General features: G+C 47.4%; 2 protein-coding genes across 23 annotated transcripts in view; both read right to left on the bottom strand.

The window, feature by feature from the left end:
- Pitpnm2 (phosphatidylinositol transfer protein membrane associated 2) overlaps nt 1-11,139 on the bottom strand; it is a 133,411-nt gene extending 122,272 nt beyond the window's left edge. For 2 of the 11 annotated variants that reach the window (XM_052168047.1, XM_052168053.1), the window contains exon 1: nt 10,608-11,139. The gene's annotated coding sequence lies outside the window, so the exon portion shown is untranslated. Of the gene's footprint in view, nt 1-7,749; nt 7,898-10,607 lie in introns of all 11 variants that reach the window. The other 9 variants (XM_052168056.1, XM_052168059.1, XM_052168058.1 and 6 more) reach the window with 7 other exon arrangements.
- Nucleotides 11,140-12,055: 916 nt separating this feature from the next.
- The window catches only part of Mphosph9 (M-phase phosphoprotein 9), a 71,386-nt gene continuing 59,430 nt past the window's right edge, over nt 12,056-24,011 (bottom strand). For 10 of the 12 annotated variants that reach the window (XM_052168279.1, XM_052168277.1, XM_052168276.1 and 7 more), the window contains 5 exons: nt 23,300-23,420; nt 22,216-22,316; nt 21,062-21,294; nt 20,036-20,104; nt 12,056-16,174 (listed from right to left, as the gene is read on the bottom strand). In XM_052168279.1, coding sequence (XP_052024239.1) covers nt 16,073-16,174; nt 20,036-20,104; nt 21,062-21,294; nt 22,216-22,316; nt 23,300-23,420 — 626 coding nt within the window. In that variant the 3' untranslated portion in view covers nt 12,056-16,072. Of the gene's footprint in view, nt 16,175-17,837; nt 17,950-20,035; nt 20,105-21,061; nt 21,295-22,215; nt 22,317-23,299; nt 23,421-24,011 lie in introns of those variants that run through there. The other 2 variants (XR_007975034.1, XM_052168280.1) reach the window with 2 other exon arrangements.

The following is a 24,011-nucleotide window of genomic DNA, read 5'->3' as shown; positions in this document are numbered from 1 at the left end:
CCATGGAAGAATACTACTTAGAGGTCTCCTCCTGCTGGCCTTCTTTCTTATATACCCCAGAGCCATCTGCCCAGGAATGGCACTGCTGACAGTGAGCTGGCCCTTTCAAACCAATCAAGAAAATGCCTCCTCCAGGACTTGACTATCAGCCAGTCTGATGGAGGTAACTCTTCAATTTAGATTCTCTCTTCTCAAACGGCTCTAGTTTGTGTCAAGTTAACAAAAAAGCTAAACAAGACAAGGCCCAACTCTACAGTTCCTCATCACCTTCTGTTTCAGCAGCCACAGACCCCTGAATTCCTCAGTTCAGTAGCCCCTGAGAAGCCAGGCCCAGCCTCCTCCTCTCCTGGCTGGCTTCCCACGACCATCTTCACAACACAAGAAGACTAAACAAGCACAGGAGAATGATAGGATTGAGGACCCTGGCTCCAGAGGGATACCCTCCCCACCTAAGCAAGTCCCACATCACTCAGAACCTTTACAAAGTCTCACCTCACCACCACCACCACCCACCACCCCCGCAGAAAGGAGGCCACATGCCAGAATCCCTTGGCCAATTGTTTTCTCTTTAGAATAGAAAAAAAACCCACTTACTCCCAATTAACTCATCTCCCAGAACCTCTAGACCCACACCTCTGTGCCTGACCTCTGTCCTCCAGTGATGCAAGCCTTGAGGACTAAACAGGATCAGGATTGGCCTCGGATCCCAGTGCGTGTGATCCTATCTCAGGGAATCTGCTGTCAGGCTCCAAAGCCCTTTGGCTTCTTTTTGGAAAGCACGAACTTCCAAACAGAACAAACAGAAGAGGAATTCTATTTCCCTCTTGGAGAAAAACAAAACAAAACAGAAAAGAAGCAACACGCGCAAACTCAAGCTTCAAAGTTCTTTGTACTGTTTAGACACAACCAGATAGGAAAACACTGACAGATTAAAAGCAATAGCAGCATAACCCACAGTTTGGTCACTTACAGCAGGTGTGACTCAACACAAACAGGTCCATGAGGAATGGGGACCTCCTTAGGCCTGGATCTGAGCCAGTGGCTAACATACTGAGTGCTGGGACTGAAATCATGAAATACCATTGGCAAAGCATAAGTAACTACCCACGGGTGACCACAGTCCCTTTGTGCTGTCCACAGGTCTGGTGGCAATTTTGAATCAAGCACAGTTCCGGGGCTGGGGCATCACATAAAGGCGGATAATCGGCAAACAGTTCCTCACCGCTGCTTCCCAGACAGGCTCGAGATACCAACTCAGCACCAAGCCACTCTGCCAGGCACAGGTGTCCCCAAGACAGACAAGCTACAGTCCCTTACAGTGTGTGCAGCAGGGGAGGAGGCAGATCTGGGCTCCCAGGAAAGAGAAGAGTAGCAGCCTCCTAGAGGAATCTCCATAGAAGGAAATCTAGAGTCCAGAGTAACCTGGCAGGTTATGGTCCGGATGCTACCAGCATGGACTCAAGTAGCAATCACAGTATGCCAGACCACCAGCACAGCCTCTAGTAAATAGGGCATCTCAGATTTTATGAGTGCCAATCCCACTCCACTGTCCTGTGCCCAGCCCTATAATCCCAGGGTGTCTAGGACAGGGGATGTCATTGTTCCTTATGGAAAGGTCAAACTCATGCATTTTCCCCGTACTCTTTCTGGCTCTCCTGTTTATTTGACTCTAAATTCCTCCCCTCCCCGGCCTCCCACTGCAAAGTCAGAACATTCTTCAGAAAAGGGCTGGTCGCGTGGAAAGAACCAAGGTGAGATGAGAAAAGCTAGTGAAGTCAGGAAACGTGATCTCTGCCACCCGAGGAATGCAGGACGAGCGGCGCTGGTCAGCGGTCATTGCTGTGAACTCACGATGCTTCCATGAGTCACCCACCACTGGCAACGGACATCAATCTGGAGCTCTCAGTCACTGGACGGGATAGAAGCTCTGCTGCTCTGCTCGCAAATGGCAGGACTCCGTGACACACATCCCTTGCCACCCCAGCGGCCAGTGCTCAGGCTCTGTGGCACCTGAGTGTAAATTAGCAAGCTCCTCACTACCTTCATACAAATCGTGCTCTGGGCCAATTAAATGAGCTACTTCAGGACTTTGCTTCATTGTATTGGAAAATGTCAAGCACGGGGAACACGCAGTCTTAGGTGACGCATGTCCAATTGATGGCTGAGCAAGGGAGAGTGCTTTCAGAACTCTAGAGGCTTTTGTTATTAATGGTGTTTTAGTGTTGGGTTCTTAAACACATCAAACAAATTTCCTGAGACTGGTAGTTACTGACTGCCACAGGGGAAGACTGTGGGCCTCCTACCTCCCAGATGGTCCAACCACAATAAACGTTTGGCCTGTCAGATGCACAACACTGACGAACTAATTGAAATATGCTGCAAAGAGCAAATCCCAAATAAACGTGAAATCATTGTTTTCTTGTGCTATAGCCCACCGGATTGCCTGATGGAATGTGCCTCCCCATCTTGCACACCGCCAGCCTCCTCGCTGATGTGCGGTTTTCTAAAGACTTAAATGCTTTTTTTCAGTGTGATTACCCAAGTGAGAAAAAGTCTAATTGCAAAAAATGTTTGCTTTTTCTTCCCCATTGGGGGAAAAAAAAGAACGTAAAGAGTCAGTTCTTACAAAGTGGCAAAAAAAGCAATTACGGCCCTGGGCAGAGGAAAGGAAGTGTGTGCTTGTCCTTGGGGGCGATGAGCAGGGCCTGACCACCAGGCAGCCCTACTGCTGGGCCAAGGAGAACTGTTTCTCTTGAAGGACACAGGAATGTCCACCTAGTTATACTCAATACCCACTTCTGACAGGACACTCATGTTCCCTTGAGTCCTCCTCAGGGGACCAGGAATTATAGGACTTGATACCCAATCCTAGGAGGAAAACACTAGGAAAGAGGATCAGCCTGGGCAGACCCAGGCAAGAACAGTCTTTGCCAAGGGCCACTCTTAAAGCAAGCCCTGTGGGGGAAAGAGCTGGAGTGATCTGGAGTCCTGGGGTCAGGGGCAGGAGTGATCTGGAGACCCAGGAATTAATAGAGGTCCACAGCATCATTGGGAAGATTCTGTTGTGAACCTGAGCTGTGGAAGCTCTAGCTTGGCCTGAACGCCTCCTTGGGAAAACCAAGGCTTAGGAGGAAGCCAGCCTGTCCTCAGCAGCTTGTAACAATGGCCAGTTCCGCCCCACGTGGGTGCTGGGCTATGGCTACCCCATGTGTGAGCACCTGTTCCCTCTCTGCCCCAGGTGGGTGCTGGGCTATGGCTACCCCATGTGTGAGCACCTGGTCCCTCTCTGCCCCAGGTGGGTGCTGGGCTACAGCTCCCCCACGTGTGAGCACCTGGTCCCTCTCTGCTTTTGGAGAAGGGAAATAGGCCCTGTCCAACAGAAAGTGCGATTTTCTGGAAGAAGCTACAGGAAAGAAAAGGGCAGGTAGATCTCCTTTCTTCAGCATCTGTGATAACAAGCACACATGAGAATCTGCCACCAGCCAGGTCCTGAACTCCTAACCTTCAATTACCAAGCACAGGCTATGTAGCAGCAAGATTCCTTGAGGTGGACAGATCCAGGATGTCAAGGCCACTGTTACTGAGGAACTTCATACTTGTAAATACATTTAGTCACTAAGACCTACTTCTCAGGCTGGAGAGATGTCTCAGAAGGCTTGGGTTAGATCCTCAACAGCTGTATCCTGATGTGGAAACACAAGGGCTCTTTGGAAGGTCAGTTGGATGGTGTTTTGCTGGGACAAACACATGAAGGAACGTTTCATTAAAGTGGATACAGGTGTGAAAGGCTAAGGCAAACCCAGGAGAGAGGATGTTCTGCTAAATCACATGGAAGGAGACACGATGAAGGATTCTTTGCTAACGACAAGCATATACTGGTCCATCTTATAGTCTATACTTGAGCTGCATTTGTCGGGACTCCATAGAGAGAAAAACACACCAAAAAGCTTCTAGTGGTATGCTGCAGTTTGTTGCTGCTTCCAAGGACCGGCTCTGAGATAAGACCCAGGCTGAGACACGGCATAAGCTGAAACAAGACACGCAGGGGACATGTGACATTTAAAAGGTATAAACCAGACTCCACGGAGTGACAGAGAAAGAGCTTGGCTTGCTGGTACAGCTCACTGCACAAGGCTTGTGGGTCTCGTGTCTTTGCTGATCTTTGCTCCTCTGAGGGAGGCACAGCCAAGAACTCCTGGGGTTCCTCCAGGTCCCTCCTGCTGGTGAGCCAACGCTGAGGCCTGGCCGTCCTGCTAGGTCGTGTCACCACTGCTGCTAACCTGACTCTACTGAGCTGGACTGCTGGTGTATCTGTGAGGTGTTTACGAGTGGATGGAGCTGCCGCTGCCTGCTGACCTGTGAACTGAACTGCCAACTTCCAGACAACACAGACGGAAGTTGCTCCAAAGAATCTTTCTAAACAGGTCTACTTCCCCCGTAACCTTTCTTTTCCATTACCTCTGGTGGGTGGTGGGCTACAAGGAAGGTTAAAGCATTTAAAAACCATTAAAAATGAGATATAAAAGAAATAAAGTTACAGTGTCCCATTGGCTCAAGGCCCCTGTAGCTCTGCTCCCAGTGCCCTCTTTTGGCCTCCTTGGGCACAGCACACATGTGGCATATGTTTACACAGACAAACACACATAAACATAAGTAAAAATAGGGGGTTTTTGGTTTGGTTTGGTTTGGTTTTGGTTTTTCGAGACAGGGTTTTTTTGTGGAGCCCTGGCTCTCCTGGAACTCACTCTTGTAGACCAGGCTGGTCTCGAACTCAGAACTCTGCCTCCCAAGTGCTGGGATTAAAGGCGTGTGCCATCACTGCCTAGCAGTTTTTTTGTTTTGTTTTGTTTTTTTAAAGAGAAAAATCTACTTGTAACTCCTAATCAAGGCTCCAGATGTCTTCAAGGTCATTTACAAACTTCTGCAGATGGCAAATGTGGCTTGCCTGATGTGTGAGTTTCTCACTGAGGAGGAACAAGGTGACGATCCACTGTCTGTTTGTGCTCTCATACTGTAAACAAGTGCCCTTCTGTGGTTGCTTCAGTGCCACATTGTTTTGCATGTCTGAGTTTTGTTGATTTTTGTTGTTCAAAATGCCCCCAGCACAGTACTGAAGCAGTGTCTGTAGTCCCTGAGCAAGGCATACGACATGCAAAGAAAATGCATGTCAGATGAGCTCCCTTCAGGCCTGAGCTGGTGAGGGGAGTGTCAGTGAACAGTAATTATCTCAAGCAAGATGTTTTCTAATAGAAATACACATTAAGGGCTGGAGAGATAGCGGTTAAAAGCACTGACTGCTCTTCCAGAAGTTCTGAGTTCAAATCCCAGCAACCACATGGTGGTCCCCAACCATCTGTAATGAGATCTGATGTCCTCTCCTGGTATGTCTGAAGACAGCTACTTATATATAATAAATAAATCTTTTAAAAAAAAAAGGAAATACACATTAAATAAGTTAATGTGTCCATTAATTGATGAAAAGGTCATGAACAGATGCTCCCAGGAACCTAACCCTTTATTCTCCTAAGCAAAGTTTAAATGTCCCCACAGTTTAGGGTTCAGTGTGACTTTGGACAACTAAAGTCCTTTGACTAGGACAACCCAACTGTCCAGAGAACCGAGATGCACGGCGGGTCCTACTCTTACTGCAGTGTTCACTGTATGGGCCAGCTGCTTCCACGCCTGCAGGCGGTCCGAACATCCACCAGGGAGCTAGCGTTTCGGACTGCAGTGCAGAGTCAGCCTCTGGGTCTCCCCTGCTAGACTGTGTCTATGATTGCTCTTTCTCTCCACATTCAGAGATGGGGTAGCGGAGGGAGGTCACTCCAGGAGGAAAGCTGTGTGGAGCGGGCAGGACTTGAGGAAGGAGCGGGTGCTGCGGCACTAATTCGTCAATGTTGTCACTTCCCCAAGGTTGTAGCTTGGGGTTTGACTGTCACCGGATCCCTGCCTGCTGCTGGTTAACTTCCATTTTGTCCTCTGGCAAGGGCAACTGTGCTATGAGTAACTCCAGCAATCTCCAGCCTTGCCCCTCCTCGCAGCTCTCTGGTGTCCACACCGTAAGGTTTAGTGGAGCTATGTCTGAGTGTTTGCTGGGCTGGGCCTATGGGAGTCGGCACCTTAGACTCATCAGCAGCCTAAGTGCTGCCACCACCAGCTCACAGGCATGAAGAAGGTTCAGGCAAACAGGAACCAGGCTGGTAGTGCGGCCTTGGGACATCCCTGCTTCTCATCCCTAACAGCGGTCCCCACCCCACCTCCAGCACTCTCAGATGAGATCTCCGCCAGCCTCCCCCATCAGGTTTCGGAGCAATTTCCCACTCCCTGGCCCAGAAACCCTGCTCTGACGGGTCAAGGTAGCATCCACAGAGTTTAAACAAAGCCTTATATATGTCTTTATCATGGCTGTGGCTAGTCAAAATTCTACCTATCCATCATTCCTCTATTTCCTGGCCCACCACATACATTTCCTACTAGAATGGAATGAACCCTTTAAACTATAAGCCAAAATAAACCTCTTAAAAAACAAATGTCTGCTGGGCGGTGGTGGTGCATGCCTGTAATCCCAGCACTTGGGAGGCAGAGGCAGGCAGATCTCTGAGTTCGAGGACAGCCTGGTCTACAGAGTGAGTTCCAGGACAGCCAGAGCTACACAGGGAAACCCTGTCTCGAAAGAAAACAAATCCAAAAAACCAAAAAAACAAAAACAAGAACAAAAAACAAAAAACCAAATCTCCAAATATAAGCCTCCTGGGAAGCCATCCCTTGGGGACTTTCTTCAAACCATGCTATGAGTCCACACAAGCATCAAGTGAAGTGTTATTCACCATAGCCAGTCCACATCTGTCCACTGTTGTAGAGAAATTTATTATGATGGCTCACAGAATATATAGACCATGCAGGTGCAATGGCTCCTCTCTTTAACCCCAGCATTTGGTAGGCTGGGGCAAGAGGACCTGAGACTTATTCCCAGGGCCCATATAAAAAGCCAAGTGTGGTGATGTATGCTTGTAATGCCAGCACTGGGGAGGCAGAGACAGTGGGAATCTCCAGAGCTCACTGGGCCAGCCAGTCCAGCCTACTCTGCACTCCTCTAGCCCATAAGACACCTTGTCTCAAAATACAAGGTGGAAAGCACCGTAGAAGTGACATCTGAGATCCTTTGATCTCCACATGCACTGCGAGCACGCGCGCGCGCGCGCGCACACACACACACACACACACACACACACACACACACATACATCCATATGCCCACATGAACACATACACAAAAACTAAGACTATAAATAGATTAACACACACACAGGCCAACAGACTGACAAGTAGAAATAAATATGCAGACTCTACAGTGTAATTGCCACATAGGGTGAATCTGCTATTGTATGGTGAGTATGCAGAATGCCAATGAGGAAAATGATAATGAGTAGGAAAGCCAAAACCCAAACCAGTGTGGTATTAAGGCAGAAAGAGGTGGTATAGATCCCAGCAGAGTCTGATCAAGTCAGTTGATCGCTCTATCTCTCAATTTATTTTTCTGGATTCAGGGGCAATAGCAGATACTGTGTGCAGTGTGTGTATGTGTGAGCCATGTACACACTGTAGCTCAGACGACATAAACCATCCACTGCTGCCTTAACCACTTTCCTTCCTGGTATCATAGAAAAAGTAGCCTAGTTTCCAGGGAAGACAAAGTGATCCTGTCCCTAAATTCTAAAGAAAAAAAAAAAAAGCAAACAAAAAACCCACCAGGACTGGAGAGGTGGCTTCTTCCAGGGGACCCAGCTTCAAAGCCCAGCACCAAGGCAGCTCACAACCCTCTGTACCTCCAGCTCCAGGGGATCCAACACTGCTGGCCTCTGTGGGTACTAGGCATGCATATGGTGCACAGATATGTCTGCAGGCAAGACACCATACATGAAAAGTAATTTAGGTAACTCCTTAAAAGGGAACCACAAGCATCATTTTCCATATGGAACATTGTAAGGAGCTATCAACAAATGGGTTGACCTAAGATGAGGTTTTAGAACAAATCAGATCAGAATCTGTCCTGGCACTATTTGAAAACATCTCTGGATATCCAATAAAGACTTAATAACCATCGATCACATGACCTAAAGAGAAGCTGTGCAAAGACCACCTAGCTGCCGGGGCCTACAAGAAGAGGGGCAACGTTACTATTAAGCAGTTTTGGAGTGACTGTGTGCAAAGGATTGATTGATCTCTGCTGCGCAGAGCTGAGATCTGATCTGCAGGTACCTCATGGCTCCCTTGGGGTGGTCTTTCTGGTCATCTACCTCAGCCCCTCCTGCCGGTGGCAAATAGCACCGTGGCCCAGGAACCCATCCTTGCCCTCCCATGCAGAAGCACATAGTTTCTGGGCTCTTCCCAAAGCGGCAAGACAGCGATCTTGAAGCAACAGATGCTCTCTCTGCTAATCTCTACAAATAACTGCACATACTTCATTACTGGCTCTTCTTAAAGATTATGCTGGGAAGCCTCAACCGGATGGGCTGTTTAGGAAATCTGCCTGGTAGTAAAACAGGCCTCTGGATAAGGAGGAAGGCAGCAAGGGGGTGGGGGGGGACCAATAAGAACTATAACAAAGGAGGCCTCTTGGTTGTCTCTCACACCATCTAGACAATGTTTCCCTAAGTGCCTACTGGGTGTGAAGCACGGGGACACAGGAATAGGATTTAGCCCTGACCATCTGCGAAGTTACAGAAGTTACGGTCTAGCAGGGAGGTGTGTGGAAACAGAAGCCTTCCTTCACCTGGTAACTCCAGATTAGGCCTGCCCAAAGAAGAAGGGAAGGGATCAATCTCCTCCAGTCAAGGCCAGGGAAGACTGACCAGCTCAGTCTCCTGCAGGGAAGAGGTGAAAGGGCTCAAGGAGACTTGGCTCAAGGGAACCTGGAGGGCTGGAACCTGAGAGTGTGACTGATGACACATCAGAAGGGAGACGGCTGGAATAAACAGGGATAAATAAACATGGGATTTTAGATTCTAGAAGAAACAACCAAGCTCAAGAAAAGACACTCAACTCTTGTACTCACACAGCAAGTGTAGGGAAAGGCAAGCATGGACTCCAGCCCCCTGGGCTCAACTCCTCTACCCTGAGCCACTCAAGTATTCCCAGGCAGGGAAGGGAAGGGGAGGGAAGGGGAAGCTAGCTACCCATGCAACATTCACCTCCTGGAGAACTGACCTACTGCCAGGCCTTGGTCATCTCCACAGCAGGGATGTGCTGTCCCAACCATTTGGCAAAGTCACTCCCTCTGGGAGCAGCCCTTCCAAGTCATTGTGTTTCTCTGCAGAGGGAGTGGTCTGGGCATATATTACAACCCCAGAACACCGTTTCTTTACAAGAGAAATGAATTTAACCACAGCAGTCCAGGAACCAAACAAGGAAATGTCAGGGAGGCAAGCGTCAGAAGAAATTCTGCTCCTGTGGATGCTAGCTGCACCCAGTGGGGCTGACCACAGTGGGAGGCCGTATGTGAATCAAACTCCACCTGGGAGCATCCAAGCCAGCCCGGAGATAAGCTAGACACAAAAGTATCTATAAGAGCCACACTGATAGAAGTGCTGTAGGGGGTTCAAAGCAGAGATGGGAGCCTGGGGACTGGGTGGCGGGCGGCCAGACATTTACTTCTTGAGGGAGGGGCTACCCTATCAGTTAGGGTGACTCTCAAATGGGGCAGAGGTGAGAAACTGGCAGTAGACAAAGGATGATGCTTAGTTATGGTCTCTTGAAGAATCCGGTTTTGGGAGGCAGTTAGGCCTAAGAGTTTCAGAGATATAGAGGGGAATAAAGGGAGGAATCCCGGGATTTCAAGGCAGACAGACGCAAGAAGGCTACTTTAAAGGGGCATAAAGCTAGAGGCCTTGCCTTGCCTTCAAATGGCATCTGTACAGAATTTTTACTTAGGATAATCATTTGGGATGAGCGTTAGGGATAGGGGAGATGGTAGCCGTAATCATTGGGGGAAGGGGGGGCATTTAAGTTTCCCTCTGGCTAGCTCCCCACCAGTCTTTCCACCGATAGGAAAGAATGTGGATTCGAGGAAGAGGAAGCCTCCACCCCAGCCCACCAGACCTTAAGATACTAGGATCTCTCAGGACATCTGGAAAGGGAGCTTTGGGATGGAAAGGGGCCACACCCCATCCTTCGGCCCCCAATGTCCACCCAGTCTGGCGAGACCGCAGGGATGTCCTGCTGTATGGATGCAGAAGAAACCCAGACCATAGCTCTGCCCTGCACTTCCTGCCAGCTCCAGAGAGTCGGGGGTCTCTGGGGCAAGCCCTGCACTGCAAACACACCTGCCCCTTGACCCGCTGTGACACTTGTCTCTGGGGGAGGGGAGCCGGGGTCCTCCAGAACCGAGGAATTCAGCATTAATGATCCGGACGGGGAGGGGATGGTCACTAAGCGATACCCGGGTCGGGGATCCCGCGCCTCACACGGTTCTCCCACGCGGCGTCCCGAGGGCCCGACAGCCGGACAGCAGGCCGCGCGCACGGTTGCCCGGCACTGCGGGCTCCCCCGGCCCCGGAAGGGCCGCCGTCCTCCCGCCCGTCCGTCCTCCCTCCCGCCCCCTCACTCACCCGCTCGGCGGGCCGCGCTCCGGACTCCTCGGCCGCCGCCTCACGCCGCGTCCCGGGCAGCGCGGGCCCCACGGCCCCGGCCCGGCCGGCTGCACCCCGTGGCCCCGCGCGCCCCCGCCGCCAGCTGGCCCCGCGCGAACGTCCGGACGGCGGCGGGCATGCTCCGGGCCGTCGGCGGCGGCGCACGTGCTGGCGCGCGACTCTGGGCCGCCGGCCGCTGCGGCCTCCGTGAGCGCGGGCTGAGGGGGACGCGGGCCGGGCCGGCAGGAGCGCTCTGAGCCCGCTGTGCCGCTGTGCCCCACGCGCCTCAGCGGCCGCTGCCTCCCGCGCGCGCCGGCCCGGCTCGCATTCCCTCAGTCGCGGCGGCGGCGGGCGGCGCCTCCTCAGGCCGCGCGGGGGAGCGGCGGGGGCGCGTCGCGGAGGAGCCGGGCCGCAGCCTGCGCCGGAAGAGCCGCTCCGACTCTGGCCCCGCACCTCGCGGGAGGGCGAGGGGCGAGGGGCGAGGGGCGACCGCGCTCCAGGAGGGACCGGGAGCTGGCGGCTTCGGGGTTTTGTTTTTGATTAAACAGCGCAGGAGGCAGGAACGAGGAGTGGCGAAAGCCACGGGGCACTGGGAATACTGGGGCAGGCCCCGCGCTGGGTCCTGGTGGAAACCTGAGGTCTTTGCCTACTGCCGTCGAGTCCTTTGCACAAGACTCCGGGCGGGAAAAAGTAAAGAACGCCTGTTGGCCATCAGCAGAGGCAGGAGTGGCCGCCTGACAGGGTGCAGCTCAGGTCCCCACCTCCCAGAGAGCAGGATCAGGTCCAGAAAAAGCTTCATCTAGATGCTCCTTTCCCATAGGACGCTCCTGGTGCCACATTGAAAGACCAAGAGGGTACTTGGTGAGACTCAAAAGAAAAAGCTAGGTGTGTGTGTGTGTGTGTGTGTGTGTGTTGCACAATGACAGCCCTGTTTGTTAAAACTTGAAGTCGTGGAACTAAGAGCAAACCTAACACCTAGTGGTGACTACCATATGGACAAGAGAGACAAGTCCACAGTGTCACTGGAAACTGCCCTCAAGACGGTATCCAGACAAAGCCAGGGAGCATAGAACCACACTAGGTGTCATCTCCTCGGGCACAGTGGAGACTGCAAAGGCTCGGAAAGGCAGTTTACAGAACGTGATGTCCACACCCAGACAAATGAAGGTGTTCGCTAAATACTCCTACTGTGAAGTCACCAAAAGGTGCCCTAGGGTGCATTTAGAAACACAGTTATAGATAGACACACACATACACCTCTCTAGGTTGAGGCTCTATGCCACTGGTTGCTTGGAATTTACTTCCTGTATTACTTTTAGTATTCTCGTGTCTATTAACCAAACCATGCAGCTCCTGGGACTTGAAGACCATCATTAAAACCCAGCTCTCGCAGACAGTATGAATAAGCTCACGGATACCAGGAAAGCTCATATCCACAAATATTTATTGAGTGCCTAAATGCAAGATGGAGGATGATGTCGTCCCTGCTCTCGCAGAGCTTACAACTTCCATAACAAGCACTTGTCTGACCGTCCGCAGCACTGTATAAAGCAATAACTGTTTTTCACATTATGGGTCCCTGTTACAGTTCAAGTGTACAATGTAAGTAAAACAGAATTACCTTTGAAATCTGTAGTCATAGTGAAGGCATGGTAGGTGAGGATCAGCAGGTGCAAAGTTATGGCTCGATTCCTTGTGTATCTGAGGTCTCTTGTGAAGTAAAGGGCAACCAGATGGGGGGGCACTGGACTAGTTAACAGCGTGTGAAGCTCTCATATTGCTCTTGGCAGGGCAGAAAATAAGTTCTGGCAAAATCTGTGCACTCCCAGGGGTTCAGACTTGCAACATGCAAAAGTGTGCATGATCCACTGATGAATGTGACTTCCAAAGGTCCCTGCCTGCCTGCCACTTACTTTAAAGACTTGCAGCACAAAGTTGCATATTTAAAATTAGTAAAAACTGTTCTTGGGACATGTGAAACTTAAGATGATGAGAATATCCGGGTTGACTACATATGGGTGCGGGTTCAAAAGACAAGCAGCATTTGGCAAAGCGTGTGGCTTTTCTAGGTTAAGAGGGTAACACTAGTCATGTTTATAAGTCCATATATGTCTGACACCCAGGGCCACTTCCCCTGGAGCCAACCCTCTTGCAGGTGGTCCATGGCTTTTAGAAGTCAAATCATGGAATTTTTGAAGGAGAAGTTACTTTAGTTAAGCCAGCAATAAACTATAACGGGAAGAAGCCAATATTTATACTCAATAAATCCCATTAAGATCAAAATGCTTTCTGAATTTACATCTGATGGGTTAACTTTTTATAATTTTCAGTCAGCCAATAAATAAATAACATACCAAGGAAATTCATTTAAAATCCAAGAAAACCCTTGATTTTATCAAAGAGCAAAGACAACATAGACCACCTAACACAAATGACAACCATTGTAGTGATTGAACAAAATCATCAACTTTAAAAAGAAATCACTGGATTGGGAATATAGCTCAGTGGCAGAGCTGTCTAGCATGTGCAAGGCCCTAGTATGCCTTTAAAAAAAATCATGGGGCCAGAAAGATGGTTTAGTGGTTGAGAGCGCTGGCTGCTCTTCCAGAGGGCCCAGGTTCAATTCCCACCATTCACATGATAGCTCACACCTGCCTGTAACTCCAGTTCCAGGGGATCTGACACCTTCATACAGATAATACATGCAGGCAAAACACCAATGCACATAAAAATAAATCCTTTAGAAAATCACTCTCTCAACATCCCAGTAACGGGTTGATCTGAACCATGTTGTTGGTGCACACTTACCTCACACTGGCCTATCTGTACTGAAGGGAATCTCCAATCCTTCGGTCTTTACACTGAGGAGAGCAGGCCTGAGCCGAGGTGTAGTCCAGGTTTGTCTGGCTCCAAACCCCCCTTCTCTGTTCTCTCTCCAGCTGTAGCTAATGCTTCCCCTGGAGCCAACCCTCACAGCTCTTTCAGGCTGGCTTGTGAGAAGATGGGGAGCATCTCCACAGCTGGAGAGCTGGAGAGTTTACTTTCTATGTACATGTTAAAAGGCACTTCCCAGAAGCTGCAGGCTCACTGAGGGTTTTTTTTTTTTTTTTTAAATACTAGCTGCAATATATCCCAGCACAGAAACAGTTTGCCACTCTTGGGTAACAGATGCTCTTTAAGACTGTTACCCTGCCCACTTTTAGGATGAGTTGCTTTTGAGTTGAGTGTTCATAAGATGTGCATTACAGAGGGGAGAGGCAGCTGCAAGAATTTTCCTTGGTGTCTTTCTTTATAGCTATGAAGAAGAAAAGAATGAAATTTCTTTTTCAAATAAGTAATTGATAGTTTAAATCTATTACACACTTCAAAAACCAAAGCATATGCTTTCTGAGAAGCACAGAAGATGTTTTGATGGAGCTTAATGCCTTTTTTGGAATAGGCCAATTACAGGCACCTAAGAAGATAACTCCTTGGTGAGATAAAGCCAGTGGCAGTTTCTTCTTAAGAATGCAGTTGGCTATACAATGAAAGGAGGAGACAATGAGACACCGGGAGCACTGTTAGCTCGTTCAGGCAGCCTTGTTTGCTGGTGCCAGGGCACGTGCCCTCACACACGAGGCAGGCACTCGATCACCACGTGTACGGTGCTCTCAGCTTGTTAGTTCTGCATGCCACATGGAAGGACAGATTAAAAAATAGACTATCCCTTTATAAGCTCTAGTCACAAGCTATACAAGAGCTTGCTTAAAATGAACCTTTTTTACTGTAACATTTTTAAAGGGCTGAAAGAAAAGGCACTTGCTTCTAATGATAAGAAATCCTGATTAAGTAAGTCTTCACTGGTTACTGAAGATAAGCTCAAAGATTAAGTATTATCCCAAGGGCCCCCTCCTGCCTGAGAGTCCCAAGTTGAACAGGACATAGGCCTATCACCAGGTGAAGCTCTGGTGAGAAAATGCTTGAAGACCACCTGAAATCCTGCTGAGACATATACACTGCAATGGAGTTGCTCAGATGCCTTAGTTCATTGTAAATACTCATTATGGAGAAAGAACTCAGGGGCAAACCAAAATCAAAAGCCTGAGCCGTGGCTCTGGAAATCAACTGTGAGAGCTCAGACAAGTCTGTCTGCAGATTCTGAGCACAAATACGTGGGTGCTGGGTTCGGACTGGTCACCAGAGAGTGCGTGGGTGAGCAGCCCAGACATCACCAACAGTCCCAACACAGGATACTTGCTGCTCCTAGATCAGAACAGCATCTCCTGCCCACACAGTGCTCCGAGAGAGTGTTGGGAATGCCACCTAGGTGATGGGCTACAGTCCGCTGCAAGGCCTGGGGGACACACCAGCTCTGTCTGGACACATCCCCTGTCCATTGTCAGGCAGGGTCGAGTGCTCTGCACGCAGACCAGTGGCTCTTACAACAGCTACTGCGGAAGTATTTTTCTCTTTGGCAAGGGTGGGGTGGTGGGTCAGGGTAAAGAGGGTGAAAATGTTTCCACGATGACTTTGGGAGCTAAAGCTTTATGTTTAATGGGAACTGGAGCCACCCTGGGAACAGTCCCAGGTGTGCCCCCACGTAAAGCATGGGCGATGGTAGGACACTGCAGCTCCCCGCCTGCCATCTCCCAGCTCTGACCAGTTCCTTTCCTCACCAACAAAAATATTTCAGAGAAGTAAGTTATATTTGCATAGTTTTTAAACTCTCCAGCGCTCAAGGACTACTATTGTTTTTAACCATTTACTTCCTGGGGTGGGAAAGGGTGTGAACGTGCACAGTGTGTATGTAGAGGTCAGAAGACAACTTGTGGGAGTCAGTTCTCTTTCTAATATAGGGGTCCTGGACCTCAAACTGGTCTTCAGGCTTGACGGCAAGCACTTTTACCTGCTGAGCCTTCTTGCCCGCCCAATTATTCTACTATTCACTTCAAAGCATGTGTTTCACATAAGAATTGTTTTATCATTTCTTAAAAACTTCTATAGAACCTAAATACGAACTCTACTATAATATTTTAAATATCTGACATGTTAGTCTATCCTTATAGAAGCTGCTAAGCATTTATTTTAAAAATGAATTATATTTACAATGTAGAACAAGTTTATAAAACCAGTGTGCAAAGTTCATTGTAAAAGGATAACACTATTTCATTAGAAACAAGTTGCCTCCCAAGTTACATTTCCTTCTTGTTGATAGAAATTGGAGACATATGCTATTTAAAAATAATGCTTTTTAAATAGTAAAATATACAAGAGGTTCCTGAGCATACCAAAAATATCTTGAAAATATGTGGCCATTTTAAGTATAAAATAGCAGGTGTAGGAAAAGCATGATTGTACAACTACAGTCTGGGGGTTGTAAACAGTAGAAAAGAGCTTGCCTTTGCCCAGTGCATAACTGTACATCAGTGCAAACAAAAATGTCTCAAGTTTAATGGCTACCAGTCTCAAAGATTTGCAGAGCTGCGCAAAACATGAAACTTCTTGAGGGTCATTCGAACTGAACCCAGTTCACGATTGATCTTTTCCAAACGATCTTCCAAGGCCTCCTAGATAAAAGTAATGGGAAAGGTGTAATGAGAACCCGCATCAAATCCTCTGGGTCTGCAGTCAACAACTGCTGCAACAGACCTTTAGGATGCAGCAGGAGAACAAGTACACACATTAAAAATTGGCAGATTTTACTTTCTACACAAATCTTTTTTTTTTTTTTTTTGAGACAGGGCTTGTTTGTGTGACCTTGGCTGTCCTAGAACTAGCTCTATAGACCTGAAAGAGCTCAAAAATCACAGAGATCTACCTGCCTCTGCCTCTAGAATGGTGGGATAAAAGTCACCTGCCACCACTGCCCGGCCAGCATTATTTCTCTTAAACTGAACAATGGCTTGGCTTCTCAGCCTTCCAAATAAGCAGGGCAATTTAGGTATCCTCGGTCTGTGTGGTGCCCTTGCCATATGGGAATCCTGCACAGCAGAGCGGCCATGAGAGGGGGTGACGACCTGAGACCGCATGTGCAGAGCCTAAGGTGCTCTCCACGGTCCTCAGAGAAGTGAGCATGCTGGATGTGGCTTGGCCATAGACACACATTCCAAATAACCTGACAACAACGTCTCCCTTTAAAACGTTATCGGAGACCTCAGGGAAAAGGATTTAATAATTAATGAATGATGAAGAAATGCAGCTAACAATACCTGGAATATATATTTACCATTCTAGATAATATATTCCATATTGGTATTCTGAAATAATGCTTGTTATGTTTAACAATTTTAATAAAATGATTGAATGTCTGGTGTAAAACACTAAGAAAAGTGACCAAAGGGAGGGGCCATCCTCTTCTTCCCAGTTTCTCTTGCATATATGCACATCCTGGTTAGAAGTAGAAAACCTCACATGGAAGGTTTCAAATATTGTTCCCTTTAAACTTTCCTGGCATGTTATAAAGTGTCTTCTGACAACATCCTCCTAAATTAATGTACAATATTCCTTTGCAAGTAACACATTTAACCAGGAATCTTTCCGTAGAAGTTTAGGTTGCTTCTAATTTTAGACACTATAAATGAGGCTGCAGTACATTTCTTAGACATATCTCTTTGCAGTGTCTATAAATACTGTCTTTGCAATCACTGGCAGACAGAAAAGAAAAAAAATCCACACTTTGGTTCAAAGAAAGGCAGATTTCTGCATTCCAGAAAGTCTGTGATAATTTGTACTTGCATTGTCTACATTCTATTGAGTTGCTGTGAAAAACAAAATAAAACACCCGAGAAATTGGACATGTAGTGTCCCATGGAGCCAGTGAAGTGGAGGCAGGAAGCTGAGGAACTCAAAGCCAGCCTAGGACCATAGCTCAAAGAAACTGAAAACTAAACTTACTAATGTAATTAGGGAGGAGAAAAAAGACCTTAAAAAAATTACATTAACAAGTTATGTTGTATTTCTCTCTTTTCATTAACAGACATCTCCGAGAGGATGGAGAGATGGCTCAGCAGTCAAGAGAACTTCCTACTCTTGCAGAGGACCCAAGTTTGATTCTCAATACACACATGTTGGCTCACAACAGGCTGTAACTCCAGTTCCAGGGACATGTGCCCTCTTCTGGCCTCCTTGAGCACCAAGCACACATGTGGGGCACAACATACATGCAGGCAAAACACCTATACACATGAAATAATATTAAAAAATAATAAAGCCAGGAGTGGTGGCACACACCTTTAGTCCTAACATTCTGGAGGCTGAGGTACACAGATCTCTGTGAGTTCAAGGCCGGCCTGCTCTACAGAGTAAGTTCTAGGAGAGCCTGGGCCACACAAAGAAACCCAGTCTGGAAAAACCAAAATGAATTAATTAAAAATATATAACAACAACAACAACAACAACAACAACAGCAACAAAGACAAGTCTAAAGTAGTCCATGCTGACCTTAAATTCAATATATGGTTGATGATGGTCTTGAATTTCGAATCCTGCCTCCACTTCTCAAACACTGGACCACAGATGTGTGCAATCATATCCAGTTATGTGTGTGTGTATGTGTGTGTGTGGGTGCTTGGGATGGGATTTACATGGTAGACAAATACCAACCTGCTATAGCTCCAACCCATCTTATTTTTTGAAACAGAGTCTTACAGCCTAGGTTGGCTTCCAAACCAGGATCCTCCTGCCTCAACCTGCTGAGTGTAGAGATGGCATATGCTAATAACCATCTCTGCTTCAGTATGTGGTCCTTAAGAGCGGGCTGAGCGTCTGTCAGTGGTGCTGGGGATGAAGGCCTGGCCTTGTGTGCTACATGAGTACCCTCCACAGCCCCTGCTGCTCTAGCGAGGCTGCATACCTCCCCGGCCTGGCTCTACCGCTGACTTTCTTAGTGACATGTCAGACATGAAGAGAATCTAATGCCCTTTCAGATGTCTCGTAAGAACACAACACTGATGTTTATTAAGGAAAGCACACTAAGGATTTCCTAATGAGCTAATCGCCACAGTTCTCCTCTACTTTCCTAGCTAAGAATCGCAAGTTTCCCATGCTGAGTTTTATGAATTACTCAGTAAGATGATGGTGAGAGGGTTCGGCCGGTAAGATTACCTGCCATCAGCACTCCCTCACAGCTGGAGTCTGATCCCTGGGGTCCAAGAAAAGGTAGAAAGAGAGAACCAACTCCACAGACTCGACATCCACCTATGTGTCCTGGAACATCAATGCCCCCCCCCATATCATACACACACAAATATATAACAATAAAATCAATTTTAAAAATTGGATTTCATGGATGTGAGGATGATCTGGCTGGCTAAGCGTGGGCCCTCCTCCCCCTGCTCTATGTGCAGTCTGTCCTTCCTAAGCTATACATTTAGTAAAAGAGGACAGCCTTCCCCAGACAGAGTTGGGCCAGTTTTCTCTCAAGGCTATATGAGTGGTTGAGTTTCCCATGTCACAACCTCCAAACAAGCTCTCACAAGCAATTCCATCAGGTAGAGAGATGGCTCAGGGGTCAAGAGCAAAGCCAGGTGGGTGCAGGGATTGAACTGATCCACAGACACCAGGCACTGATATAGTGCACATATGAACACACAGGCAGACTCATCACATAACCTGACCCCTCTGCTCCTGAGGATGGAATCACATCTCTCTAGCTGTCTTTCCAATCACAATGGCCATTCCGTTGGTGAAGCACAACTGTTTTCAGGGCTTGCTAGATGGAGAGGTCAGAAGCCATTGACAGACACATTAATCAGACAAAGAGGTAGCACTTACTCGGCAATGTAAAATTTGTCACAGGTTTCTGTGGGGCTGAGGAGAACTCCTTAGCATGCCAAGGCCCTGGGTTTTGTTACCAGTACCTTACTGAACAAACCACAAAATGAATGCTATTTGCTACCATGAACAAACACCATTTTTTATGCCTAAAAGCAAAACTTAATTTTATTCCTGACAGCAAATGTAGCTATGGAATAACTGTAACTCTCCAATACTGACTACAAGCGGTAGCAGCTTTGATTGCTGCATTAGAAGTGGTGGTGGTGTGAATGAGATGGCTCCCACAGCCTTACATTACATACTTGGTCTCCAGTCGGTGGGACTGTTTGGAAAGGATCAGGAAGCACGGCTTTGTTGGAGACACAAAACTGTGAAAGCTTCCTGCTCTCCCCACTCTACTCTCTACTTCCTTGATGTGAAGATGTGAGCTCTCAGCTACTGTTTCAGTCACCTATCTTCACTTTGCCTTCCCAAGACTCTGACCCTCTGGAGCTGTGAGCCAAGACAAACAATGCCTTCTGTAAGCTGCACGGGTCACGGTACTGTCTCAGAGCACCAGAAAAGTAATTAACACGGTGGGCCGTGCCGTGAGGCTCTTCTTGGGGCACTGCCCCTAGCCACCCTCTAATACAGCTCACACTATGCTGTCTCACCTGATTTAGTCTTGTTTGTAAAGTGATTCTTCCTCTAGGAGAAGGCATTCGGCTTAGTGCTGCCTCGATCTGTTAACAAGAGAAATTGTTCCAATGAAACCAAAAGAGTTGTAATTACTGGCAGTGAGCTTTCCGAGACAAAGTGAGAAAAGTGTTCAGCTTAGCATTTTCTTGTCCTTGTTGACCTAAGTTGTCTCAACAGTGTGGCCTAAGGACACAGTCTGATACCCCATGGTACCACACACACACAAGGTAAATTCCCAAGGATAGGTCTGACACAATGACATCCTCTGTGGTGGTTTCAGTAAGAACGGCCCCCACAGGCTCACAGATCTGAATGCTTAGTCATCAGGGACTGGAAAGTGTGGCCTTGATGGAGGAAGTGTCCCTGGGGTAGGCTTTAAGGCTTCAAAAGCCCATTCATTATATCTGGTAGCTCACAAGCATCTATAATGGGATCTGATGCCCTCTTCGGGCAAACAGGTATACAGGCAGATAGAGTGCTCACATACATAAAATAAATGTTTAAAAAAAAGCACATGGCAAGGCTAGAGCAGCGCTCTTAGCTGCTTGCAGGTCTTGATGCAGAGATCTTAGCCACTGTTCCAGCACCATGTCTGCATGCATGGCGCCATGCTCTAGGCCAGGATGATAATGGTCGACTAAACACCTGAGCCCATAAGCCAGCCCCAATTCAAGTTTTCTTTTGTAAAAGTTGCCGTAGTCATGGTGTCTCTTCTCAGCAATTGAACAGTGACTAGGGCATTCTTATTTTTGACTTTTTTTCTGTAGTGGCTTATGTTTATGTGTTTGATTTGCTGTTTTTTTTCGGAGACAGGGTCTCACAATAAAGCCCAAGCTGACTAGGGACTTGTGATCTTTCTGCCTCAGCCTCTCAGAACTGAGACACAAGCCAGGACCACCATGCCCAGATTAGTCAACCCCTTCTGACTAGTCCCTAGACACAAGCATCAGGCTCAGAAAAACAATTTTTTAAGTATTTTGAAATGTATTTATTTGTTTTACCTGGTCCTTTTCTTTTGTAAGTTCATCAAAAAATCGCTCCGTTTCAGCTAGGGTCCTAATCTTTGCTGTATATTCAAAATCATTATCCTGTGGTGTTGCTGACGCTGGCTCCCACTGCTCCAGGCTGACTGATTTGCCCTTCTCCCAGGCTTGTCTCGAGGGCACTCCCTTCAAGGCATTTGGTGAGTGTTCAGGACAAGAGCTAGGATTAACAGGGTCATCACTGGCTTTTTCTGTCAGAAAATAAAGAAATTTCTTATGTTTCTTATTAATTTTTCTAATAGACTGAATATTCGTCGCGTATCCAGCTCAGCCCCACTTCCTGAAAGGAACTGCTATACGGCCTAAACCGCAATGAACAGAGAAGCGTCTTTTCTGTCTTCCCCTCCCAGTTTCTTGAGACAGGGTCTCACACTAATCCAGGCTACTCTGGAAGTCATTAAGTAGCCCCAAACGGCCCTGAAGTCATAGTAACTCTCCTGCTGCAGCCACGAGAGCTGGGATAGAAGATATGAACCACCACCCACAACTGAAGACTCTGTGCTTTATCAGGAACCCTCGGCTTGATAAAAGTTTGAAAAGTGGGGGCTGGAGAGATAGCTCAGTGGGTAAGAGCACTGACTGCTCTTCCGAAGGTCATGAGTTCAAATCCCAGCACCCACATGGTGGCTCACAACCATCTGTAAAAAGATATGACGCCCTCTTCTGGTGTCTGAAGACAGCTACAGTGTACTTACATATAATAAATAAATCTTAAAAAAAAAAATTAAAAAAAAAAAGTTTGAAAAGTTCTCTCAATGACTTCAAATAAACTTTATGTAAATATAATTCAGTTTAAGAAAAGTTTAAAAACAATGATTTATCACATTTGGGAGACATGTTCTGAATCCTGAAACACTTAACACTGTTATATGAAGTGACTTCATATATATAAATTTATTTCAGTGACAGTATAAAAGGGAAGCGGTACAGTATTGTCCTGGTGGTGACAATCAGTACCTCGCACCTCAGCTTCCCAACCTGCTCATCAATACCCGCAGAACAAGCACATAGTGAGTGTCCAGGCAGACACCATCTTCAGAGCCTCACAAAGACACCAGAATTTTGGAAATAAATGCCTTTAGCTGTGAGTAGCAATTTTTATGAAAAGATACCTTCTGAGTCATCGAGAAGAAACTGGAGCTGTTTCCTTGGATTGGTTTGTTGTAACGTGGACACAGGAACGGTATCTAAATCATCCAAAAGGATATCAAATCTAGTGAATGAAGCAAGTTACTCGTGAGAAAAATGTGAAGTGAGTTTTCCTATCTCTCTAGAGAGCTGAGTTGGTACCCTGTGAACTCATAGTCACATCTTTTCTTAAAAGAAAGCTAGACATATGACTTCCAAAGCTGAGTCTGGCTTTCCTGACACCAAGTTCTATTCCTACATCAGAAACTTAGAGCACTGCTGCCACGCACCCTCGTCCTCTGCTCTGCGACAGGCTTCTGGAGCAGGAGGGCCGGCCGCACTCAACTCGCTCAGAAGGTGAAATGAGGTTCCCATGCTTAGGCCATGCATCTAGAACTCAGAGGTCAAGTTCTTCCCAGTTCCTCACTCACAGCTGGTCTACTTTAGGAGTGGATACGCTGCTTCTAGAGACAGGTGCCTGCCACCCTCATACCCACTACCTGGCACCAAAATGTCCCTTTATCACGCTCCTCCTCAGAGCACAGAGGGCTTCATCTACATCTAAACTCTGCTGAGGTGTTGAGGCAACACTTAATATCCAGCAACAGCAAGTTTCCATTGTCAAAAACTATTTCCACACATTACAAGATATGATTTTCCATGATACTCACATCAAGGACCTAAAGCCACAGGGCCCCACTGACAGCTCAGCAATCAGCAGAGCTGGAGCCATATCGATGGCTCAGAATCCTTGCTGGGGTGAGGGAGATGGCTCAGTGGGTAACGGCACCTGTCTCCAAACCTGATGTCCTGAGTTCAATACCCCAGACCCACATGGTGGAAGGAGAGAGCCATCTCCACAGGCTGTCCTCTGATGTGCACGGATTTGCCATGGCACGCACACACATGCATGCACACACATGCACACACATACACACATGCGCACACATACACACATGCACACACATACACACATGCGCACACACACACACACACACACACACACACACTAAATCAATAAAATGTTTTAAAAATGTATTTTTAATCCCACAACTTTACAGAACTCACCGAACTGGACTGCTTTCATTTCTGCTAAGGAGATGACTGAATCCTGGGGACAGATTCTCTTTCGGAGACCTCTTAGGACTATAAGCCACGGTCACTGGCGTTAACATAATCTCTCTTTTTGCTAAAGAAGAAAGTGAAGAAGGAATGCAACTTTTCGTCTGTGTTATGCTGGCAGAACTTATTCCTAATTTTACAAATAATGAAAAACTTGACAGTATTGTAGACAAAGCAAAACTCAAACCACCTAAATCTAGTGTCTGGAGGCCCCCCTGCTGGTGTGGTAGCAAGCCAGACTATAGCACTCTGGCTCAAAACTGGTTTTTCAAGATTTTAGAAGTCGAGTGGAAATAAGGCAGAAACGCCAGTGCAGTAGAGATTGTCCCTGGAACACAGGAAAGATAGATGTCCCTGGGCAGGTGGGAGTGTAGGCAGCAAGGACATGTTAAGTCAAGGCTTTAGAGCCAGCAGGAACAGTGGGGAGGAAAAGCTACAGGCACCAGGAACAGGGCAGACATGTAAAAAAAAAAGCCTTCTCTGACCTCCGGAAACTGTCTCAATTAGTGCTTAACAGCTATCACCTTGATCCAAATGCTCAAAAGCTTTTGCCTTTTTTTTTCCTGAACTAACTTCTTTTTCTTACCCCATCCATGCCAGGCCAGGGCTCCACCACTGAGCTACATCCCAAGCCCTTTTAACATTTTATTTTTAAGAT

This window comes from Apodemus sylvaticus, chromosome 22, assembly GCF_947179515.1.
Source record: "Apodemus sylvaticus chromosome 22, mApoSyl1.1, whole genome shotgun sequence".
NCBI lineage: Eukaryota > Metazoa > Chordata > Mammalia > Rodentia > Muridae > Apodemus > Apodemus sylvaticus.
The sequence above is the reverse complement of the archived record's forward strand: the minus strand, read 5'-3'. Positions and strand labels throughout refer to the sequence as shown.